Source organism: Grampus griseus, assembly GCF_964374135.1.
Source record: "Grampus griseus genome assembly, chromosome: 13".
Classification (NCBI taxonomy): Eukaryota; Metazoa; Chordata; class Mammalia; order Artiodactyla; family Delphinidae; genus Grampus; species Grampus griseus.
Genome location: NC_139007.1, coordinates 11,733,529 through 11,751,475, shown reverse-complemented (window position 1 = coordinate 11,751,475; position 17,947 = coordinate 11,733,529). Strand labels below are relative to the sequence as shown.

At 34.4% G+C, this 17,947-nt stretch overlaps 1 protein-coding gene across 4 annotated transcripts in view; it reads right to left on the bottom strand.

The window, feature by feature from the left end:
- Positions 1 to 17,947, bottom strand: part of SENP6 (SUMO specific peptidase 6) — a 102,667-nt gene that overhangs the window by 25,985 nt on the left and 58,735 nt on the right. For all 4 annotated transcript variants that reach the window (XM_082668655.1, XM_082668656.1, XM_082668653.1 and 1 more), the window contains 7 exons: positions 16,637 to 16,785; positions 12,269 to 12,653; positions 7,803 to 8,035; positions 4,289 to 4,459; positions 3,296 to 3,329; positions 2,692 to 2,886; positions 1,162 to 1,388 (listed from right to left, as the gene is read on the bottom strand). In XM_082668655.1, coding sequence (XP_082524781.1) covers positions 1,162 to 1,388; positions 2,692 to 2,886; positions 3,296 to 3,329; positions 4,289 to 4,459; positions 7,803 to 8,035; positions 12,269 to 12,653; positions 16,637 to 16,785 — 1,394 coding nt within the window. The remainder of the gene's footprint in view (positions 1 to 1,161; positions 1,389 to 2,691; positions 2,887 to 3,295; positions 3,330 to 4,288; positions 4,460 to 7,802; positions 8,036 to 12,268; positions 12,654 to 16,636; positions 16,786 to 17,947) is intronic.

Here is a 17,947-nt window from a genome sequence, read left to right as displayed (position 1 = left end):
TGGTTTTCCAGTATCCTAAGATCTCAACCATCCATATTAAATTAGATTATGTTAGTAAAATCCAAAGAACAGATAGCGTTTTTTTCTTCTAGGAGTGTAGGCCTACCTAAGCTCAGGCAATCCATGGAATATGGGAGCAGAGGCTCAGGGAACAGAGTCTACTGAGCTTCAGTTCTCCAGAATCAAGAAATCCTTAAAGAAAGAGCCTTCCATTGAAATATGAGTCCATCACAGCTGCCTTAGGGCTCCAGCTGCTCTTTTCTTCCTCTGGCATTATCTCCTGTAGCCAATTCTGCAAAAGAAGGGGAATGGTTCCCCTTCCTCCCTCTATTCTTTTCTTCAACCCACTAACTGTGTGAATAGCTCTTTTCTGGTGAAGCCTTGCTCAACTTCACCAATAATATGCCTTGGATAGCCAGCCCTATTTCCAAATTTGTAGGCAGATAAAAGATTTAATATGTCTAATAAATTGTCAGCATTTCTAATAAATTGTCAGCAAACTTCAGTTGCTGTGATAGGTAAGTCATATTGATTAACATTATGTGTTATAGTAGTACTTCAGCCTTTGATTCAGGTAGCTTCAGAGTCACCTACTACATAATCCGTTATTCTAGAATTAGTTGAGAGTCAGAATCAAACGGTATACATTCTTCCTTTCCAAGTTTTCAACCATGTAGGCACACGTTACACATAAATGGACAATACATCAGGGACCAAAATTCCTTTATTTGTACTGAAGCCAATGTCACCACTGGGAACCAACAGCAAATTTAAGAAACAGAGTAACAATCGATTTGAATGTAGCACTGTACGTATATGTATGTTGAGAGTGAGGGAAAAAGAAAACAGGATGAGAGAAAAAAAGGAGACAAAAAGTAAAGATAAGAACAGAATGTGGAAAGGAACTAAAATAAAAATGCTCCTGAGACTTGTACCGATAAAATGCTCCTGAGACTTGTACCAATTACAATTTGTGTCACAAATAATCCACCACCATTAATATTTCGACACAAGGTAGTTTACAAATCACATATAAAAGCAAATAATTCTGAAATGGAATTAAAAGGATCTAACTCCAAATGAGCAATATGATAATGAACCACATTTCCCTTTAAAGGTACCATTTAAAATTACATTAAAAACATTAAAAAATATAATTACATTTTTAATTTTGTTTTCTTTCTGCACACAACTTCCTTTGCTGCTCTCTTCACACGTTCTTGTACAGGCAACAAGTCTGCTATTGGCTTCATCAAAGGGAATTTTTGCAAAAAAATTTGACACATTATTCTTTATACCAATGTCAGTAATGATATTTTCAAATACCATATTTGTCTGAGGATCAAGGCCATTTTGAAAAATTAGAATTATGTATTGTTCTTCCAAATCTGAAAAGAAATCAATATAACTGTAAGTATAAAGGAAAAAAAATAAGTAAACAGATACCAGAAAAAAAGTAACAACTAGTTATTTCCAAGAGTATCACCAGAAATCCTGGTATAAATGTTCAAAACACTGTTTGGCATACAGTGGATATACAATACTAGAATAAAGACCAATGACAGTGTCACCTAACAATGTCACCTAAGTTATTAAAAGAAAGGAACCAGAACACATTACTCTAGCAGCAGCTCAAGAACAAATCTATCCATAGATGTAACTAATTTATTTCATCTAATAGAATCCAAATATATTAGTTTTAAATATATAATCAGTTAACATTTTTGTCAAACACAAATAAGAAATTGCCAAGTGAATTGGTATCTCTAGATTTAACTGTAAAAACTGCTATTCAGGGCTTCCCTGGTGGCGCAGTGGTTGAGAATCTGCCTGCCAATGCAGGGGACACAGGTTTGAGCCCTGGTCTGGGAAGATCCCACATGCCGCGGAGCAACTAGTCCCGTGAGCCACAATTACTGAGCCTGCGCGTCCGGAGCCTGTGCTCCGCAACAAGAGAGGCCGCGATAGTGAGAGGTCGGTGCACCGCGATGAAGAGTGGCCCCCGCTTGCCGCAACTAGAGAAAGCCCTCGCACAGAAACGAAGAACCAACACGGCCATAAATAAATAAATAAAATTTAAAAAAAAAACAAAAAAAACCCCTGCTATTCACTAATGTGCCAACTCTTGCAACTTTAATAGTAGCTATCACTTACTCATCATTAAGCTGAAGCAGCAATTACTGAGGAAAAATATTTTACAACTAATCATGCTATAACCACAAACGTTAGAGGGGAAGGGAAACAAAATGGAGAACCACACTGATTTATTGTAGAGGACTGAAGACCTGTTCGATGAACGTTCAAACTTCCTAATCAGGCTAAGTTTCAAGGTTTCCAGATTGATCGCTGATTTACTGTTAGAACTCCTATCAGTACATTTAAACAAAACAAAACAAACAAACAAAAAACTCATTTTATTCAGATCATACAGTGTTAAAATAAAGAGTATATATCTTTTGAATTTTAACCCATTTTGAAAACTTTCTACATGGGTAAACCCGGGTTATATCTTCAGAACTTCCACTTTCTGTGGACTTTTCCTCACCTATAAAATGAGAGAAGTAATATCTATCTTACAAGGTCACTGTAAGGATTGTAATTAAGATACATCTAAGGTATCTATCAAAGTCGACTCACGTTCTGCTAAACAATGTATTGTATGTATTACTATATTTGCTCTACATAACTTACTTGTTAACTTATTTATTCCTTTACAGTCATTCCGAACTTTATCCTCCATGTTCATCTGCAGTTGCATGCTCAGTTTCTGATAAACTGCTGCAGTCGTCTGAAGAAACACTACTGGTAATTTTCGGACATTACACCACTCACATTTTGTTAGATCAGAGGTATTTAAAGTAATCCCTACAGGTTCCTTTTCTGGTTCTGGAGAAAAACAAATGGAAATGGAAAATAAATCAATTCTTAAGAGGGCAAAATCATGAATGGAGGAAACTGTAAGGAAGTACAATTTTAAAGTTAAGTACATATTTATTATACTCTGTAAACAGTAACTCTAGTGGGAAATGAAGGAAAATCTTTGATCTTAAAGAAGATCTACATTTTTTCCCAGATGGAAAGAGGATTCTAATGAAGCATACTTAAAAAATTAAACATAGCTTTTGTGATGTTACAGTATGAAATTACACCATTAAGGTATAATGCCTTTTGTTAAGATGTATGTAATAACTAACCATCTTAATGAATTCTAAGAATATCATTTAATTTTTTATTCCATTGAAGTGTTTTAGCGTAAACAAAGCTTTAGTGAGCAGGAGGATATAAAATAGCTTACCTTCTAGCTGTATCTTGATAAAATCTAAACAAAACTAAAAAATAAGATACGTTAGTAACAATCATAGATTTCTGAAGATTTTGCTACAAACACCCTAAATGACATGTTATTTGGGACTTAGCCCACATAAGGCAGAAAAACTGATCCATGTACTGCATTCCTCTATCTGGCCTTTACAATACTGAGAATGAAGTCAGCCTTTGTTGAAAACATAGTTGGAAATAGACAGTTAGGGACACCAAGTTAAGACATTTAAAATAAAGGCTTTTACAAAATAAGTACAGTGCTGTAGGAAGATTAACCTACCAACAATGTATAGGATACATTAGAAAGAAGAAAAATTATGACTTAGAAGGCAGGTTAAGGAGATTATGTTAAAATTTTAATAGAAAATATACATTTGAATTGGATTGGTGGTAGTAGAGTAATAAGGAGACAGGTATGACAGGTAAGATAAAGGGACTATAGAAAGTCCTTTGGGCTTTATGGACACTGAACTAGTTCAAAACCACAATGCCTCTTGAGTGGCCACTGTAGTCCACTAATCTATTTCTAGGAGTTGCTATGTTACAAGACATTTTTCTGCAGACCACAAAGCTTTTGGATTCTTCTTTCTCTCATACAGTTCTTTAAAATACTCTTTTCATGCATCGAGCTAGCATGAGAATAAAATGATAACACACTGGAGGGTAATTCTAACTCAGTGAGAACAAGCATCTTCCTATGATGAATACGTACTACCTTGAATATTACATCATGATTAAAAAAAATTTTTTATTGGAGTATATATAATAAATTTTTTACCCAGTAATTTTTATGGTGAGTAGCAATTTACAATTGTTTATATATTCCTAAGCAATTTGAAATCTTGAAATAATTTTAATATTCTATTAAATATTTTAACTTATAAATTTTAAAATATTACATATTAGCCTCAGCCATGAAATTTTGAATCTTATAATTGGTACAGTAAAGAGCTTAGAAGGTACTTACAATTACAGGCTCTATTAATAGTCGGCAGAGTGTTCCTACTCGTATACTTCGACAGTTTAAAATTACGCTATCAAAGGAACTTTGGCAGCTTAAAGATACAGGATCAACTAAAGTTTCTTGAGAAATCACTTTGCGACGTTTTAGAGGTATGTTGATAATAGAATTACCAAACTGAAAAAGGAAAAAAAATTTTCACTTAATAAGTTACTAAAACAAAGCTGCAAACTAAGTAGACATATGCAAAGAAGACCCAACATAAATATAATTATTGGGACTTCCCTGGTGGCACAGTGGTTAAGAATCCTCCTGCCAATGCAGGGGACATGGGTTCAAACCCTGGTCCGGGAATATCCCACATGCTGCAGAGCAATTAAGCCAATGCGTCACAAGTACTGAGCCTGCGCTCTAGAGCCCACGAGGCACAACTACTGAGCCCGTGTGCTGCAACTACTGAAGCCTGTGTGCCTAGAGCCCATGCTCCACAACAAGAGAAGCCAGTGCAATGAGACGCCTACACACTCTAACAAAGGGTAGCCCACACTCGCTGCAACTAGAGAAAGCCCACGCACAGCAACAAAGACCCAACACAGCCAAAAATAAACAAATAAATATTTTTTTAAAAAGAAATATAATTATCAAGACATAAGACTGATTTTATTTCAACAGTGTTAGATGAAGTAAATATTTATTGATTCTATAACAATAACAGTAAACCCTTCTATTTTATCTTGCTATATTTTATCTGGCTATTAATTGAAATGCCAGTAATAGCACAGCAGTGAGAAATGGTACTCTGGGAATCAGACAGCCTGGGTTCAAAGCACAACTATGCTACCTTTTAATGATCTGATCTTGTAAAACGTAATAACTCCTACTAAAGTTTTGGTTTCCTAAGCTAAAATGTAAGAGTATTTACTCGAATTAATGCATATAAGCAGCTTAGCACTGTGCTTCATGCACAGTAAAATGCTGGATAGAAGTTAGCTAGTAATAGTGGTAGTGGTTGTAGTATTTGGATTAAATTAGCAGCTCTTTAGAAAACATATAATTTAGGAAAATGGTTATTTATTATAAAATGATGCTTCTTTATATATTAAAAAGTGTTAAATGACTTGATCTGTTAAGATTTCAGTCACTCTCAAATGCAAATTAATCATAATATAAAAATGTATTTTATATAAATATACTTTAAATTAAATGTAATTAAAAGTAAAGTTATTATGTTAAAAACCTTATTATCATCACAAGAATAAAACATGATCTTGATTAAAAACCAAGAGGAAAAAAAAATGTCCACTGCACAAAATAGTCACTACTCCCATTATCCCTCTAGAGACATTTCTGTGATCTATGTCACAAGAAAAAATATGTATTAAAACAAAATGTGATACACACACACATATTTATTTCTGTAAATTGCTTTCTCAGGCTTATTAACAGATTTATCATGAATATTTTCCCAGGTTATTAACAGAAACCTATTAGAGCAGTTTAAAAACTTTTTTTAGCTTTAGAATTATTTCTTCAAATGAGACGTTATTTAGCTCAATAATAAGTTAGATAATTTAAGAGCTGCTCCAGCTGAATCCATAGTGGAGAGACTGAGTCTAGAACTTGGGCGGTCCACATCCTCCCAAGGGGCCTGTAAACTGGCACAGAGGAACCCGTACTATTCAGTGTGTCAGTGTAAAAACTGCTCACAAATTCATGGATATCCACGTTTATTTAACTGAGCCCTCCTATGCTGGACATCTGAGTTCTTTCTGACCTTTCCCCATGACACAATATTCTCTGGCAAGCATTTTTGCAGCTAAATCCTCGAATATACAATTATCACCAAATTGCACACCAGCATAATTATACCAATTTACACAGCCAATATTCCATTCCTCCAAACACTAGCCAAGAAGAAATACTACTATAGTTTAAATTTTTTAGCCATCTAACACTTAAAATATTTTACTTTAATTTCTTTTTTAGTACTTTACTTAAAAAAAAAAACCTCTATTCATACCCTTTACTCATTTTTCTATGGTTTGCTTCTATTTCTTGATTTTTAAGAAATTAAAAATATATAAAGGACCAACTCATACTTTGTCACATACTTCACTATTTTTTCTCATTTGCATTACCTATCAAATTCTGTGGATGGTGTTTTGGTTCACTGTTCTGTATCTTCCATTTAATCAAATATATTCATTTCTTCATTTATTATTCTTGCTTGTACTGAAATGTTTGGAAAGGTATTCCCCAAGATTATATTAAAAATATCAATCTATATTTTTTCTATAATTTTTTCTATAATTTTAACTGTATTTTATTATAGCTATTTTGTTTTTCATTTCTTACAGTTCCTATCTTCATCAAACATGTATGGTTCCATATTTTTATCTATAACTTCTAGAATTCCTGACATATGTACATACACATATAACTTTTTAACATACAAGTTTTTTAAAGTTCTTTTTACAAAAATAAGAAAATATGCATATTTCTGCATCTTGGTATTCTCACTAAGCAGGGCCATGTAGAAATCCTAAAAGTCATTGATATAGCTCTGATTTTTATTGTCAGTGGCTGCATAACAGTCCATGGTATAGATATAGTTTCTTCAGCCATTTCTATATTAATGGGCAATGATTATGTTTGCTAATAATCATATTTATACATACAGTCTAAGCACTGGAGATAGAGGATTCCTTTGAGATTGAGTCTAGGGAATGAATTACTTGGTCATTCAGTATACCTTTTAAATATTTTAGTAGATGTTTTACATTGCTTTCCCAAAAGGCCATAACAACTTAATTTTTTTTCATCAGCATATAAGGAAAGTACCCTTTGCCTTGGATTGTTGCCAGTAGTACATATTAATCGATTTTGCATTAATTTTGAAAGTCTGTTAAGTACATGGTTATATTTCATTTTCTTTAATATGTACTTTTTCTATAAAAGTTTATTACCTGAATTTTCTCTTCTTATCTATTCCTATCTTCTTTTATTTTTTTTCCTCTAATTTTTAAAAGAGGACTAAATTCTGTCCCTTGGTCTATTATAGATATTAGTGTATGTTATCTGCATTATTACAAATATCCCTTTCTAGATCTATTGTCTATAGACATAATCTCTGTTATCCTTTGCCATCTGAGTATTTTAAAAATTTTATACAGTAAAATATAAAATATAGTAAAACCACAATATTATGGTAAAATACACCCAAGTTAAAATGACCTTTTCCTGCCCACTAGATTATACAAGTATATTTACACTTACATTTCACTTACTATAAGGTTATTGTTGTTTCTTGCTGAACTTTTTACACTTTAAGCCTTTAATTTAAATTTATTTTTGTATGTGTTTTAATGTTCTTTCAAATATCTTCCAAGTGTTATTTTAAGTCCTACTTCATGACTAATTCATTCTTCTCCTAAGATACTGCCAAATTGTCCTCCCCCCCAAATATTTACATACCAAAGGAGACTTAATCTGAATAAATGTCAATAAATATGAAAAGTACCTGGTCTTTCATTCTTGCTTTTCTTGGCAAGGTAACTGTATTTAATTCTGAATCTGCTGGAATGCTTCTTAGTTCATGCTCTACTCTACAGGTGTTTTCATTTAGTGCTGCTTCTACTTTTCCCGTGGATGGTGCTGGGGATGAACATGCTGAATCAGCAGGTTGAGGAGAGATGCTTTCTCTTCTGTTAGTCCTATCACTGTCATCATCATCATCATCACTGGACAAAATGACTACAAAGAAAATGTTAAATACTTCAGATATTTCATTCCTGTCAGTTAAAAATGTAAACACATGAACAAAGTGGGAAATATATTTGCTTTCAATCTCCTCCAGATCTGAGATTAATAAAAATTAAGATATAATTCATTCTATCTGATGAAAAGTTAAATTTGGAGAACAATTAGAACTGACATTTTTTTAAACAACATACAAATGTAAAATTGATTCTACAGTCCACCACAATCACCCACACAGAAACATACACAAGTTACAGCAAAAATTAAATGTTTATCAGTAGGTTTATTTCAGAGTTCCAGAAAGTCTTAGGTATGAAGATAATCTGCATATCAATTATTCACAAAATAGCACGCATTTTAAATGTGTGTAAAATTGCATGTGACCAAATAATTTTATCTCACACAAGGAATCACTAACATCACAACTGGTCTTTGGGAGAACTTGGACCAGTGCTTAATGCTTAATAAATCTTGTTTAGTAAATGAACGTGGGCAAGACATTATATTAAGGTAATTTGCTCTTCTACCACGTACTCATTATTGAATCTTATCAAACTCATCTCTATATTGTAATTGCACAGAGCCAGCATACTGCACTTGAGTCAAATACTAACTCCTTACCCTGGTTCATAAATTTACGTAATCTGGCCCCACTCTACTTTCTCATACTACTCCATTTTTCCCTCTTTATGTTCCAGGTATACCAGCTTTTTTCTGTTCCTCTAACACCACCACCAGGTATACCGGCATTTTTTCCAGGTATACTGGCATTTTTTCTGTTCCTGTCTGACTGTAATTCCCCTAACACTTTTTTGCATTTTGGTCATCAAACGTTAGCTTAAATACCACTTTTTGATTGACCACCCAATCTAAAGTAGCACACAGGTACTTATTCACATCAACTAATTTAAATTTCTGTTGTCTTTTGTTGTGGATGTTTACTTGCTCATTTGTCTCTCCCCACTAATATAAACTGTAAAAGAGCAAAAATACTGCCTTGCTTACTGCTATATTCCCAGCATCTAAAACTGCTTGGCAAAGAAAGTCATGTATTGAACAATGTATAAACTTGTACGAGCAATTTTCTTTTTCCGTATCATACACATAAATGCTTAGTTAATATTTTTTGAGTCATATACAAGTCCCAGAGAGGCATCACCCCTAGCATCACACCATTCATCTTTTTTATTTTGCTATCCAGTCTCAGGAGCAAATGCTAAAGTTGATCTTTTTCAGAACTGGTATTTTATTAACACAAAATCTAACAGGCCAGATTAAAAGGTCCAAGCTGATTTACACACACTTGAAAATTAGGGTCTTGCCACTTACTAGCTATTTGCCTCAGTTCTCCTCTGGATACTGGGGACAATAAAGTCCTATTTCAAAGGACTGTCTTAAGAACAAATGAGTTAATATGTAAAAGGTTTATAGCATAGTGTCTGTCATACGTAAGCTTTAAAAAAGTCCATGAACTGCTTATGTTGTTTATGAAAAGCTAAGCAGAAATACATATTAAATGGTAAGCCTAGTGTTCAACCTACCGTAATTTTTATTGTGCTTCAGAAACATTAAAACTTCTATAGCTACTCTATCAAACTTATTTTAACTAGAGCATGGACTTGAGGATATGGGGAGGGGGAGGGGTAAGCTGTGACAAAGTGAGAGAGTGGCATGGACATATATACACTACCAAACGTAAAACAGAGAGCTAGTGGGAAGCAGCCGCATAGCACAGGGAGATGAGCTCAGTGCTTTGTGACCACCGAGAGGGGTGGGATAGGGAGGGTAGGAGGGAGGGAGACGCAGAGGGAGGAGATGTGGGGATATATGTATACGAATAGCTGATTCACTTTGTTATAAAGCAGAAACTAACACACCATTGTAAAGCAATTATACGCCAATAAAGATGTTAAATAAAAAAAAAAACTTATTTTAAAGCCCCAATACTGCAACAGATAGAATTGTACTACACAGCTCTTGTTTTATTAACTTAAAATAGAGGTTGTGCTCAATGGCACCATAACCGTAAAGTAAATGGGGAGAGAGTATGCAAAGATGACGACAGTTAAAGAGCTGTTTTCATAGCTGCTTTGATTCTATATAAAACATGGAATATATTCTATATGAATATACGTAAGATTCTGTATCAGGGTCTGCTATGGACTAAATTCTGTCCCTTCAAAATTCATATGTTGAAGCCCTAATCCCCAATGCAACTACATTTGGAGACAGGGCCTATAAAGAGGTAATAAAGGTTAAATGAGGTCATAAAGGTGAGGCCTTAATTTGAAAGGACTGGTGAAATAGGAAAAAGAGATGACAGAAATCTCCCTCTCCCTCTCTGCGCAAGCACAAAAGAAAGGCCATGTAAATACACAGAAAGAAGGTGGCTATCTGCAAGCCTGGAAGAGAGGCCTCACCTGATGGCACCTTAATCTTGGAGTTGCAGCATCCAGAACTGTGAGACAATAAATCTCTGTTGTTTAAGCCCACTCAGTCTATAGTATTCTGTTATGGCAACCCAAGCTGACTAATATATGGTCTTTGCATTTACATTACAAACTTGTTCCATAGAAATCAGCCTATCTTCCTCCTCACTTCATTCTAGGCAATGTTCAAAAGTTACTCTATCAAGTAACTTTTTCACCTACCTATCTCAAATTCCACCACTTATCTAAAATTGCAAGCTTCTTCACTGTGACACTTGTCACTCTCTATTTCCTGGACCTGCTTCACTTTTCCACATAGAGTTTATCACTACTTGAGACATTGTACATTTTATTATTTGACCACCAAGGACAGAATAAAAGCTTCATAATAATAAAATATTTTAATAGGAATACAAATTTAAGAATGATAAAGTATATAGAGACTTTGCAACTAGAAAAATCTGTTTTTTTAAAATCTACACTTTGGGGCTTCCCTGGTGGCCCAGTGGTTTAGAGTCCGCCTGCCGATGCAGGGGACACGGGTTCGTGCCCTGGTCCAGGAAGATCCCACATGCCGTGGAGCGGCTGGGCCCGTGAGCCATGGCTGCTGAGCCTGCGCGTCCAGAGCCTGTGCTCCGCAACGGGAGAGGCCACAACAGTGAGAGGCCCGCGTACCGCAAAAAAAAAAAAAAAAAAAAAAGCAATAGTAATATTATTAATAATAATGTTACTGAATACAGTCAGGATTTCTTTGGAGTTCTGTTTGAACATCAGGGATGTATAGCCACAATATTAATTTAATGTAAATTAATTTGAAATAATTCTGTGTGTTCAAGACACCAACTAGATACATAATTAAGTTCATTGGTTTCATTTTGTTTTTGATTTTATTGTTGTTTTAAATCTCCGACTTAATTTTGTTTTACAATCATGTAAAACATTTACATGGTTCCAAAGTCAAATCTATAAAACAAGGTATATTTGGAGAAATCTAGCATCTATCCCTAACTCCTACACTGTTTCCTACACTTCCAACTAACTTCTTTTTAAAATTAGCTTTTGATATATCTTTTCATTAAAAAAAAAAAAACCTATATCCTCCCACCCTTCATAAATAAAGAGTAGCATACTATAAGCTCTGATCTGCACCTTGCTTTATTTACTTGATTACAGATCTTGGAAATCACTCTACACAATATTAAATAAGATCTTTCTTCCCCCCTGTACAGCTACGTACACTATAGTTGATTCAACCAGTTCATGACTGTTTCCAATCTTGTGCCATTTGTTACAAAAAGGACTGCATTTCATATACATGCATATATGTACATGTGACTAAAGATAGGAAAAAAGATTTAGGAGATGAACAAAAGTAGTACGGGAACGAATTTTCAGCTCTACTGAGCTATGCTAGGCACTTCATGTTATTTTTAAATTTACTCCCTCAAGAACCCTATCAGGAAGGAAATATATCCACTTATAGATCAGAGAGATTAAACTAACCGGGTCAAAGTTACAAAATGGGGCATAACTGGCACTTGACCTAAGACTAGGGCCAAGGTCTGTGCCTTTCTTTTTTTTTTAACTATTTAAGATGGATGGAATAAGAACAAAGTCAGTCATATTTTCCAACTACATGGACAGTTTTAATAATCTACCTCAAAACCATGTCACATAATTGACACAAGAAGATACCTTTTAAAATTACAGTTCTGAAATATGCTCATGCTCACATTAAAAATATATGTGAAAAATAACGGATTGATATCAGCAATACTAAAGGGAGTAAAATACTTACTTGGATCATTTAGGTCTGACAGGCTTGTTTTCCTCTCTTTCAGGCTTGTGATTTTGGCTACTTTTGCCCTAGGTAAAATGACTTTCCCATTAGTCTGTAAATTATTCTGTCCACTATCATCACAACTCACAATAATATCAACTGGAACCTTTCCCACACTGTTGCCATAAAACTTCTTGGCTGGTAATGTTGTGTTTTGTGACTTCTGTCCTCCAGAATTCTGATGAATTGATGTTCTTAATAATCCAGTAGATTCATTCAAAGTTACAGCTTGTCTGCAATTTCTTTGCAAATCCTTAGGAAAAGGAATATCACAACTTTGGCATTTGGTCTGGTTTTCTTTTTCTTTTCCACATTTTGGACAATATCCACACTGTTTAGAAACCTTAAATTCCAAAACATAAAAAATAAGGAAAGAAACAAAAGACTTTGGCATTTTATTTCAACATCATGGAACAACAACAACAGTAATCTCAAAATTAAATCTCCTACTTCCCATCATCATCACTATGGCTACCACAAAACCCTGAATGTTATTTGAGATTTAGCATCAGAATGCTGGAAGGAATGTTCAAACCATCTAGTCCAGCAGTCTTCAAATTGGACTATGTATATTCCTCAAGGGTTACATAAAGATTTTCTAAGGCATACAGGACATATATAATCTCAAGGGAATCAACATCTAGATCCTCAATTCACACATGTAACCTTTCCAAAAACTGATTTGATTATGCTTCTCATGTCAAAGCACCACCTGCCACAATTGTTCTTCTCATACTTAAAAGCAAAAAAAAAAAGAACACTAAACCCATCTTCCATTTGAAATATTACAAGGGTGCACTGCCTTGCGGTATAAAAATCACCAAACCAAGCAGGATAATTTTAAATGTTGGAAAAATGAATCAATTCTAAGTTCTGATTAACAAAAACTTTTACAAGATATTTATTTCTAAGACAGTACTTCAAAAATATTTTAAGGAAGGCCTAATCTAGGCCTCTTACAATTGTTATATCATTAAAAAATGTTTTTTGACAGTAGAGTGTCATGTAATTTTGAAGCATATAACATAGAAGGAGTTCAAGGTACTTGGTGATATTACTGTAATAAAACTCTTTCCATACTCATGTACCTATTTATGTGAACAAGGTTCTGTAGCACTTATGTCTATAGGAAGGAAAGTAAAGATACAAATAATGCAAATGGTTGACCACGTCCTACTGTACCAGAAAGGGAAACCATAAACAACAGAGCAGTCCCTATCTACATACTACACTCTAATCCTCTAAAAAATTATCTAAACCCCATTATTTTCATGATGAGCATAGACATATTTCCACCTCTAGCTAGGTTTAAAAAATATCATGGTACACTCAAAAAAGTTTAAATACGTTCATTTATGTGGGAGCTAGACCCCCATTTGCCACAGTGGGGATCAGCTACGTATGAGCTAACTCTGCCTTTTAAGAATCGAGGATATGATCAAGCTGGGTTCAGCCTGTCTCCAATACTTTATTGTCTATAATAAAGGACATATTTCAGTAAAAAGAACCCCATGGAAAAGCAATACTTTCACATATTTTCTTTTATAAAATTGATACAGAAACAGAAAAAACACTTCTCTACTATTAAAATTTTTAATATTAAAATATAGAAGGAAATATATCATGAGCTATTATCATATGCCTTCCATCAGCTAAGAAACATGTATCTTAGAACTGTTTGCAACAATTAAGAGTAAAATGCAGATCAGCTGAACCAAACATGATATTAAATTTTTCATGATAAAAACTAGAGATTAAGAATTTTATCAACCTAGTGACCTAAAAACTAGAATCTCAATAATGCTCAATTACTTTTAGTAAAGTAGTAAATTTTCCTAACAATTGTATGTTAAGTATAATTTCTTTTGGGAAACAAAGATTAATTAAAGTGTCATTTCCTCCCTTTTGGTCAGTGGAAGACTTACAAAATAAAATAAATCCAAATTACATATCACATAGTTATCTGCCAGTCTCTACACAATAATAACCAACTATACTTAATAAGAAAGAGCCTGCCTTTGATGAGACACCACTGAGATAATGTCATACTGTGTAAATATTCTGAACTTTTTATAGTCTCATTAAATACCAAAGACCTTGTTTTCTTACAAGCAGTACATAGTGTGAAATTTCACAGACTACACATGGAAAGAAAAACCACTAATCTTATTCAAGAATTTAAAGTTACGTACAGGATGGCACCAATCTATTCTTTATCTCCACTAAGAAAAGCATAAGTAGCATGGGAGTAAACATAAAAAGGAAGAAAATATATATTAGATGTTAAAAAAAAAATTCTGAGGTTTTTAGCTTGCATGCCTAATGGAGAAAGGATGATGTGTCTGGGAAGGAGCTTTCTTCCTCTCTCCTCCTTTCCCTGGGTCAAGCAGTGGGCCAAGCACTGTGGGGAAGGCCAGTATGTCCCAAGCCGACCTTAGGCTGGCATGTCAGAGGACTGGGCACGGAAAAAGCACCGAGCAGATAAGTAAATACACTGGAGATGATGGGAGACAGGTTTCTCACTGTCAGAGAAGGCAGTTACAAACATGCAACATACAAAAGGCTAAAGTAAACACTGTGGTGTTGGACTAGAAATGGAATTGTCAATGTAAACTCGTAGATTTTAATAAGTACTGAATATTAACACATACGCACACAAATATTTCCTAGTTCAGTCGCTGAGAGGGCCTATAAATGTGACACCCAGTAGCAATGAGCACAACTATTGCCCAAATATCTTCCCTCCACTTATAGAAACAATGGCTCCTTGGGAGAAATGCATGACTAGGGCTGATGCAGAGAAAATACAAAGAAGTCTAGACCATCTGGTTATACCATAAAGTAAGTACTCAAATAATGATGACAATATGTCAAAAAGAAACAGTAGCCAGCTTGAAGAACTTTCCATGGGACAGTTTGAGCATCAAAATGAAAAATGATAGTTATGGAGTATAACCGTTTTGTGTAAAATAAGAATCTATGTGTCTAAGCTGATAAAAACAGAAAAATATATAAGTAAACGTGGGATAAGAAAAAACTCTTATTAATAAATGAGTATAGGGACTTTCCTGGTGGCGCAGTGGTTAAGAATCTGCCTGCCAATGCAGGAGACCCAGGTTCAAGCTCTGGTCTGGGAAGATCCCACATGCTGTGGAGCAACTAAGCCCGTGTACCACAACTACTGAGCCCATGATCTAGAACTGGCAAGCCACAACTACTGAGCCTGTGCTGCAACTACTGAAGCCCACATGCTGCAACTACTGAAGCCCGTGTGCCTAGAGCCCGTGCTCCACAACAGGAGAAGCCACGGCAATGAGAAGCCCACTCGCCACAACTAGAGAAAGCCCATCCACAGCAACAAAGTCCCAACGCAGCCAAAAATAAATAAGTAAAATAAATAAATGAGTATAGAAATATCTATTAAAAATACCTACTAAAATACCGGGAAAAATCTAGAAGAGTACATCTTAAAAGTGAGTAATGTGAAAATCAACATTATATACTTCCCGATATGATGCAATAAGATCATAGCATCACTTCTGAGGATTCTTGAAAAATGTATAAATCATGATGAACCATTAGACAAACCCAACTTGAGGTACAAAGTAAGAGGCCTATATTCCTTACAAATATCAAGGTTATTAACGAGAAGGGAATATCAAGGAATTATTCCAGATTAAAGAAGACTGAAGATCATGACAACTAAATGTACATGATCCTGAACTGGATCCTGTTCCCATAAAGGACACTGGTTAGGGAAAATCTGAGTGAAGTTTGTGGATTAGATGATAATTTTGGATCCATGTTAATTAAAAATATTTGACAGTTGTACTCTGGTTATATAGGAGAATTTTTTTTTTTTTAAGGAAACACACACTAAAGTATTATATAGTAAATGGGCATTCTGCCTTACTTATACTCAAATGGTACAGAAAAATACACACACACACACACACACACAAAGGAAGGCAGAGTGAGGGAGAACAATAAAGCAAATGTGGAAAACTGGGGAATTAAATGGAATAATATGTGGATACTTATCATTTTTTCTATAAATTTAAACTTATTTCTAAAAACTTCTGATTGAGAGCAATCATTTGAAGTATGCTGCAGGGAGGTACTTACAAATTCTTTTCAGAAAGATATACATTCTGGATTTTTGATAATTGAAAAATGATCTAGTGAAGGCAGAAAAGTTTGCCTAAATAACTTTTCTAGTTCTCTTCCAGTCCTATTCAAAAGGTCACCTAGAATTTAATAAATACTAAAAATAATATTAATAAAAATACCAATTGATTAGCAACAAAGAATAATTTCTCTACCCACCTCTAAATCAGTTAAACATTTTTTGGAAGCAGGAGACAGAGAATGTGGGGTAGACTGACATGTACTACTGTGACGTTTCTGTGCAACTTTCCTTTTAATTTCAGAATCCAGGTGTGATTCAGACTCTTCTGTTTTTTTCATTATACGATCTAAAGGAAGGGGGAAAAAAAAGTACTGCAATTAAACTTTATAAATTCCTCATGATCTTTTGCTATGAAAAAATACTGACTTATATTATCAAATTATGTTTTAGTTAAAATAAACTAATGTTTCAATATGTACAATAAAGAAAAACAGAACTTTAGGTCAGAGCCAGTGGCCATCTCCTGGTTGCTCCTGCCTTTTCTTTACCAGGATCTCTCTGCCAGCCCCCAAACTGTGGACCATTTTCATCAAGTGTACCAATATTCTCTTCAGCTTATTCTGTGTAACTAAGGCAGAAGAGCACTTCCTGCACTGAATCTCTCTCTCTCTTTCTCTCTCTCTCTCTCACACACACATACACACACATTTTTTTCTCCCCTAAGTTGGTTACTCTTCTTAGATTGGTAATGAGAAAAATTTGAATTCAAACATTGGGTACAACTGTTTAGATAAAGGAAACTAAACTAATTCTCGATTTAATGGTTTTTTAAATTTAAGACACACAAAAGAGAATTTTCTTCATTATTTTTCAATGTAAATTCAATCATTTTCATTTCTAATTAATTCATAATTCGAATTTTTAAATGATTTAATGAACGCCAAACAGAACAATTTAAAATTTATTACAATCTGACTTCATCAGCAAAGAAAACTGAACACGTTTCTAAAACAAAAGTTAATGAATCTACAAACTAAAATACTCTACCTGCAAAATTCCAAGTTTGTTAAATACTTCCGTTTTCCTATCTTTTACATCCTCTTATCTTCTGATTTTTTTTAAATAAGGAGATCATCTACACATAAAAATTAGCATTATCTTTCTGAGCTTGGTATACAATACTGTCTTAAGAAACCCATGCAATTACTCTGGTTTAGTGCAATCACAGAGTCCCACTGAGTGACTCCACCTTCCCATCCATTGTCCAGTCTGAACACCTTTATTTTCCTGGACACCAAAGCTAGAAATCTGAGTAAGCGTTGACTTGTCCTTGTGTCTCCTTTCTCACAGTCAAGTGAATTCTACTAACAGCTCTTGAACTCATTCCTTCCTCTCCAACTCCACTGCCACTATATTTCAGATGCTTAACTCCTACCTAAAATGATCTCCCTCACTCCAATTTTGCTTGCTTCAAATCCTTCTCCCCTACTGCCAAGGTCATCTTTCAA